The sequence below is a fragment of the Amia ocellicauda genome, chromosome 9 (assembly GCF_036373705.1).
Source record: "Amia ocellicauda isolate fAmiCal2 chromosome 9, fAmiCal2.hap1, whole genome shotgun sequence".
Classification (NCBI taxonomy): domain Eukaryota; kingdom Metazoa; phylum Chordata; class Actinopteri; order Amiiformes; family Amiidae; genus Amia; species Amia ocellicauda.
Window position 1 is genome coordinate 25,937,757 of NC_089858.1, and position 8,280 is coordinate 25,946,036.

The following is an 8,280-nucleotide window of genomic DNA, read 5'->3' on the forward strand; positions in this document are numbered from 1 at the left end:
AGGGATGGTTTTGTCTGGTGTGAATCTTTATCCAGCAATGACTGACCTACATAACTGTATAATCTATTGCCATCACATGCTTGTCCGATCAATGGTATAGCCAGGGTTTGGGAGTAACAGAATACAAGTAGCGGCGTTACGTAATCAGATTACATAATTTTGATATTTGTATTCCGGTTACAGTTACTCCTATCAGACGAGTATTCTGATTACCGATACTTTTTAAAAGAGAAAGAGATTACTGATTACTTCTAGATCATTTACATGAAAGTGTACAAGTGTAAGGAAATTGCGCGAATCTGAGGACTCACGTGTAGTATTTTTGCAGCATTGTTTCTATTGTTTCTATGTAGGTCTCTGACCAAAGAATTGAGATAACACACAGCTCTACAACACTGTGGCAACATTGTGTGTTAACAGGGATTTAACTCGTTGAAGTACAGGCAATTCTTCACTTTCAAAGAAAGAAAATGGAACAAAGTGCAAAATGTGTCCACCACGGGACAATATGGTCTCTAAAGGAAATCTAATCTAAATCTAAAATCTAAAAAAACAAACATCTAGAGGTAAGATTTTATTTTATGAATGTGTGCAGCCTTAATAGAATTATACTTGACATGCGAGTAGAAAATATGAATTTTAATAACAATTATAATAAATACGATTTAATAATTACATATTTTTAGGAAAGCATAATAAGCAAAATGGAAACACAGGCATAGTATAACCAAAAGCGTTACAGTTTGCATTTGCAGTAATACTATCCAAATTTAAAATAAATCCATGTAAATTACAAATAGTTCCTGTGCATCCTAGCTGGATCTGTGATCTTAACAATAAAATACTTAATATAATACCAGAATAACAACATACAAAGTGTTAATAGTCAAAAACAAAATAAATCACACAAACTGAATATACTCATCCATACAGTGCCGTGGCGTGCCGTGCTCTTAACAGTGTGTGTTCAGGAGATCCTCACAGGTCAAACTTTTAAACTTTTACAAACCGATAGATATCATTTAAAAGAAGGTAAGACATCAATAATGTGTTAATTGCAGAAACAAGATGCATAACATTCATTGATACTTTAAAATAATGGCAATGATTTCAATGTGTGTTTTCGGTGCTGGGTGATTTGAAACTTGTGACTGCGTTTCTCATGGATACAAATATGCAAGGCATTTAAATCCATGTATCTTCACAGATAGAAAAAAATAAACTGTAGACTTTGTAAGCATTTAACGTAGTTACAATTTAGAGAAGATACCTGTTTAAGTTTTCAAGAAAATGCGTTTCACATATCACTGATTAGCAGAAAACAAACCATGCGTCTGTATTAAAATGACAGTGAATTAGATACACCTTTGACATTAATGCATTATTGATATGTCTGATTTATGATTTATTAAAAAAAAGTATTCCAAAAGTAATTTTAAAGTATTCTGATTATTTTACTGACTTGGAGTAATGTATCAGATTAGGTTACAGATTATTTTCAATGGCTGGGCTGGGCTGGGTCTCAGTTGATGGTGAGGACGTCACTCTGGATTTTGTGGCTCAGCTGGGTTTGCAGGTCACTGAGCTTCTTCTTCAGGACGGCCAGAGCAGATAAGACTATTTTGGTAATATTGATGCTTTCCTTATCAAGAGCAGTGGCCTACTCCCTCTATCACTTTTATTGCCTATGGTCCTCGGAGGAGCGGGCAGAGTATGAGGCAGTCTTTTCTTCTCTCCTCACTTTGAGGACCATGAAAAAGAACATGAGGAAAATAAAGACTCCTGAAAAACAAAACAAATACAATAGATTACCAAAAGGATTTGCACATCAGAAAAATAACTCCCTACATAAAAAAAGCAACAACTACATTCATTTGATATGACTCTATCATGAAGAGCCTGGCAGCTTTTGCTTTAGTGTTTGTAATGCCTTTTGTGCATACAGATACATCAAGGAATAGCTGAATATATAGGTGGTGCAGATCTGTGTTGAATGCAGCTATAGTGGCACCTGCTTAGTGTGTAGAGAGGGGACTCACCCTGCAGGGAGTTGATGAGCGTGAAGGCGATGAGGCCGGGCAGAGCCAGGGGGCCATAGCCCATGAAGGTAAAGCCCCAGGAGGTGCCCAGGAGCATGCTGAGGCCCAGCATGGTGCCCACATCCCTGCAGCCCATCCTCTGGCTCTGGTTGTGGGGCTGGGAGTGACGCAGGGTCCAAATCCTTGAGCACACTGTGATAAAGATGCCCAAGGAACACAGGAACAGCAGGGCCATGTAGGCAAGGTTCAGCAGGTACACCACTCTGGGCTCCTGCACTTCCAGCCAGCAGCTGGGGAAAGAGCACAGACAGACGGCATCAGTGTGATTGGGATTCCCAGAGCTCAGAAGGCTTTATTCGCCAGTATTCTTTGTTAATCTGCTACTTGCCAAAGCAGGATAAAAACCAGCACGGCCTGCAATCGACATACTGCAACTGTGACTGGGACCAATCTTTTTGTTTCTTCCTTCTTTCTCTCATTCATTAGTAAATAAAACATTTGCTCCCTTCCAGTGTCTACGTCCTGCACTGAAATGTCATCCGAGCACATCTAGCCACTTTGGTCATGTTGGAACAACCTTGTTGCCTTCAGACTCACAATTGGCCAAAGGTCTGGTTTCCTGTGCTTCTGACCTCCAGCTTGCCATACTGCTTCAAGGAGCCCACAATGATAACCGCCAGCAACGGTAACCCTGTCACACAGGAAGAAGACATCAGACACTGAAAAGGAGAAAATAAAAGTGTGGGCAAAGGAGAGATAACGAGAGACAATGGGGACGTGGAAAAGAGAGGCAGAAAAAAACTAAAATGTTACACAGCCTGTGGACTGACACTATGGTGTTGCAGTGGGGTCTCCACCACAACTGGGGTGGGTCATCTTTCCACCAATAAACAACTTCTCTACTGTCACACCTTTAGAGCTGTAATTAACACTGTTACACCTGTTTGCTAAGTCTGTTTTTAATTAAATAACAGATATCTGATTACAACTAAACAACTCAGACACTTTTCTACCTGTACGCTTATGGTATTGCCCTCATTATAATAAAAATGTATTTACTGTGTATAGCCTATTCAAAATAATGAAATAGACATTATGTTAGGAGACTGGCTTATTGTTAAATTTAGCAAACAGCACAACATGTGGAAACAGCCATGAACTGACTGGGAGGATTATTAAGCGGTTTCATTGCCATCGGGTGATTTTGAGGGCAGAACACGTCAGTCATCGAGATGCTTTGGGATTGGGGTGGGGCGGAAAGGGACTCCTTTGAAGCCAACCTCACTGCAACTGCTGTATCAGCACAAGAGATACAGAGGGGAGTACTGCAGTAGGTGTTTATATTACTTATGGCGATAAAGACACCGTTATGAACACGGCCTGCCTGTGACACAGAGTCTAAGCTTGTGGCTCAGTGTCTCACCCCAGCCAAAGATACTGAGCTTCAGCACGTAGCGGTGGAAATAGGAGTTGTAGACGCGGATGGTCAGCAGGTAGAGGTGGAGGGCTTCGATGGCCATCCAGTTGAGGCTGCTGAGCAGGGCATAGTGCAAGGCACCTCCCAGAGCCGCACACAGGGCCCCCGCAACCAGAGACGCCAACTTCACATTCACCAGGAATAGCAGGTACAGCAGGAGAAGACTGGCACAGAGGCACACATGAATGGTGCTTGTGCTGTCTCTACGTGCTAATCTGGCAGAGAGAGAGAGAGAGAGAGAGAGAGAGAGGAAACGCACATCAGGTTAGTCCTGCCACAGGGAGAGGGTTTATTCATCAAATAAAATGGCTCCAGTAACAACCCTGCAAGTCTAACATGAACTAGCAAAACACACACACATGCACACACGTACATTTACACACAGACACACATGTACACACACACATGCACACAAAGTGTTTCACCAACTTGTATGTGAGGTAGAGAATTATTGTGACGGCTGTAAAGAACGCTGACAGTCCACAGCCAATGAGGGAGATGTACGACAAAGCCTGAAGGTCTTGAAGGCTGTAAGTGCTGCTGATCCCCGGGACTTGCTGAAGACAAAACAGATACCAGGCTGTCAGATAGGGGCACTCTCTTCAACTTTTCTGCCCCTTTATGTTCACTAGCTATTTTCTTTGGGGGAAAAATTAAAATGCCTTACTTTACACAATCAAAAATAAATGTTTAAACTGTGCAAATTAAATCTGGATTATGTAACATTCAGTGAGTAGATCAACACTTAGACCTTTCTCACACTTAGTAATAAATGTCAATCTCACCAGCAACAGTGCAAAGAAGGTGAGGTGTGAGCATCGACACACAGTCCTGTTTATCTCCACGATGGTCTGACACCCTGTAGTATTCCACAGTCCTGTTTCTGGGAAGAGCAACGCATTACCTGGAAGATCCTGCAGAGACAATCTTACACCCATACTGAGCAGATGCCACCTTCTAACTGAACCATGTTGTGCATTACAATCCCCAATTGATTTGAGAGCTTTACCTTTATATTTGAATTAATTATTGCACATGGTGTTTCTCCCACTATTACCCCACCTTTTCTTTCAACCCTACATGCAACGCAGGTGATTACTAGAGACAGGATTATCAGTGTGAAAAGAGGAGCAGTGGACCACTGAGGTTCAGTGGTAAAAGCAGATGCTCCATATCTGAAGAAAGAAAGAAAGTTTGAATATGTCGAGGTTACGTACTGCTGGACATCAACAAGAAGGGGAGGACAAAAGAAAGCACTATAAGCTTTATATACATGACTACAATAGCTGTTGTTTTTTCATATTTACCATTTGTAGTTGGGCTCCAAAATGAACACAAAGCTTGTCCCTAAAATAAAGCAGACCACAGCCACCAGTTTGAATGCAAGGTATGACTGAGAGTCATCAAAACAGTGTTTTCCATCAGATCCAGCCCTAGCCCTGAACTTGCACAGATTGGTTGATGTTGAAATAATCTCTTGTAGTTGTTGATATCTGTTTATAGTGCCTGGGGGGCAGACAACCATTAGGTCTAGGTTGAGGCTGTGGACCCACAGAGATTAATTTCCTGCTACTCTATTGGAGTATGTGTTTTTTTCTCCGTGCCTTCCTTTTTTCTTTCTGTTCATTACTGTGAAAAGTGCTCTGGGGAAACTTGTTTCAGTTGGAATTCAGGTGGAATGCAATGGGCAATACCTTGACACCAGCTGTGTGGGAGAAAGAGATGTTCACTGGGTCTTGCAGCCCGGAAATGTTGGCTTTTCCCAGTTTAATTCCAATTATGAGCTTCAGGAACAGTTGCTGGTTCTTCAGATCCTGTTAAGCAAATGCAGAAAGGAAAGGAAAATCCATGATCTCTCACTTGACCGGGCTTTCTGGACAGTAATGCAGTCAGAGACCCAAAGCCCTTGTGAATCTGTCTAACGGTCAAAGTCAGCAACTTGTCCACAAAAAGCAGCAAGGTGCGTCAGATGTGAGAAGTCAGCACACTGTTCTTGATTGATGTGTGGCTCTTTTGTTCTGTTTCTCCTCCTGCTAACACTAAAATGCATGTGTCCTCATGATAGACATTCATGAAAATTCACTAATGATAAAGACATTCAAGCTATTTATTCAAGTCTCTTTGACACGGACACTCTCTAGCCAAAGAAGATTGCACTCGTTACTTAGCACATTTTTACCTTGAACTGAGAGTCGTTCGACTGGGCAAGGGCTATAGCCTTAAAGGATCCTCTAGTTTGATTTCTTGCTATTTCCAAGGCTTCTTTTGGGAATGTAACCTCCCAATTGTCTTCAACCTTCAAAGAAAAATAATTTCTTGGTAACCATGTGACACACAAACACTCATATTGGATATGCTGGAGATGGGTTAGGAAAAACAAATACACTCAATGAGTCCCACTGGCCTGAATGTTTGAACTCATATTTAGGAATAATACCCCCGGTCTACATTGCCTATCTGTCAGTCAAATCCTTTATGGAGAACAGAATTACCAGAGTCTGGTCTGGTCTTGGGAATAGTCATACAAGGAACTTGTTTTAGTTTAATAATCTGTTCCATGTTCAGCCTCATTATTGTATTGTCAGTGTTGTAATGGTGATATATCCACAGCAGAAGGTTAAGTGTGAGACTGAAAAATATAATGTAACAATTTTCATGGAACTGACCAAGTGTATAACTACAATACACTGAGTATGTTAAAAGTGCTTAAGAATAAGTAGTCTGGAAGGGCAAGGAAACTAAAGCCAAATAACGGACTTTAAAGCGAAGCTGAGTCTAGCAAGCGCAGAAAGATTATCTCATTAATAAAGGGTGCAATGAGCTCAGCAGATCTAATTCATTGTACTGTATTCTATAGCCATAATAACACTGGACATGTATATCAAGAAGGAAACCACAACCTTTAAGCACCCAAATCGACTGCTGAAAGAATATCACACAACATAAATTACAATACACGTTCTTATTAAAGGCAAACATATGGGCTCAAATTAGCGCCATAAGTATCGCATTCAAAAACATATATTGTAAACCAAAAAAAAAAAAAAAGAAAGCATTATTAAAAGCATGCTTTGTTTATAATTAAATTCCAAGGACATGTAGCTCCTCTCAGTCTATGGGTCAGTGGTGACTGTCAGACCAGCCCACCTGCTCACTGATTGGGTAGGAAGAACCGTCACTCAAAGCTACTGGCCCAATGGAGACCCAGGATCCCCGCCTCCCTGTATATACACTCACCTAAAGGATTATTAGGAACACCATACTAATACTATGTTTGACCCCCTTTCGCCTTCAGAACTGCCTTAATTCTACGTGGCATTGATTCAACAAGGTGCTGAAAGCATTCTTTAGAAATGTTGGCCCATATTGATAGGATAGCATCCTGCAGTTGATGGAGATTTGTGGGATGCACATCCAGGGCACGAAGCTCCTGTTCCACCACATCCCAAAGATGCTCTATTGGGTTGAGATCTGGTGACTGTGGGGGCCAGTTTAGTACAGTGAACTCATTGTCATGTTCAAGAAACCAATTTGAAATGATTGGACCTTTGTGACATGGTGCATTATCCTGCTGGAAGTAGCCATCAGAGGATGGGTACATGGTGGTTATAAAGGGATGGACATGGTCAGAAACAATGCTCAGGTAGGCCGTGGCATTTAAACGATGCCCAATTGGCACTAAGGGGCCTAAAGTGTGCCAAGAAAACATCCCCCAAACCATTACACCACCACCACCAGCCTGCACAGTGGTAACAAGGCATGATGGATCCACGTTCTCATTCAACAGAAATCGAGACTCATCAGACCAGGCAACATTTTTCCAGTCTTCAACTGTCCAATTTTGGTGAGCTTGTGCAAATTGTAGCCTCTTTTTCCTATTCGTAGTGGAGATGAGTGGTACCCGGTGGGGTCTTCTGCTGTTGTAGCCCATCCGCCTCAAGGTTGTACGTGTTGTGGCTTCACAAATGCTTTGCTGCATACCTCGGTTGTAACGAGTGGTTATTTCAGTCAAAGTTGCTCTTCTATCAGCTTGAATCAGTCGGCCCATTCTCCTCTGACCTCTAGCATCAACAAGGCATTTTCGCCCCACAGGACTGCCGCATACTGGATGTTTTTCCCTTTTCACACCATTCTTTGTAAACCCTAGAAATGGTTGTGCGTGAAAATCCCAGTAACTGAGCAGATTGTGAAATACTCAGACCGGCCCATCTGGCACCAACAACCATGCCACGCTCAAAATTGCTTAAATCACCTTTCTTTCCCATTCAGACATTCAGTTTGGAGTTCAGGAGATTGTCTTGACCAGGACCACACCCCTAAATGCATTGAAGCAACTGCCATGTGATTGGTTGGTTAGATAATTGCATTAATGAGAAATTGAACAGGTGTTCCTAATAATCCTTTAGGTGAGTGTATATATATATATATATATATATATATATATGTGCACGAGCCCTGGAACATACATAAAGAAACAAAGCACAATTAATCCAAATGCATAAACTGACAAATACAGAATAAATATATTTCTTCTAAATAATAACACATTAAAGAAACTAATAATATATACATATATACATACATATACATATATATATACATATACATATATATACATATACATATACATACATATACATATATATATATATATATACACATATATATACATACACATATATACATACACATATATATATACATATATATACATACATATATACGTATATATATATACATATATATACATACATATATACATAT

General features: G+C 40.7%; 1 protein-coding gene across 1 annotated transcript; it reads right to left on the reverse strand.

Moving 5' to 3' along the window:
• Positions 1 to 679: 679 nt before the first annotated feature.
• Positions 680 to 4,454, reverse strand: LOC136758226 (adhesion G protein-coupled receptor G3). Its single transcript, XM_066712495.1, has 6 exons — positions 4,302 to 4,454; positions 3,946 to 4,073; positions 3,424 to 3,731; positions 2,637 to 2,730; positions 2,040 to 2,329; positions 680 to 1,782 (listed from the first exon to the last, which is right to left on the reverse strand). Exons 1-6 carry the CDS (start codon positions 4,452 to 4,454, stop codon positions 1,679 to 1,681), a joined length of 1,077 nt encoding a protein of 358 aa, XP_066568592.1. The 3' UTR covers positions 680 to 1,678.
• Positions 4,455 to 8,280: the final 3,826 nt, after the last annotated feature.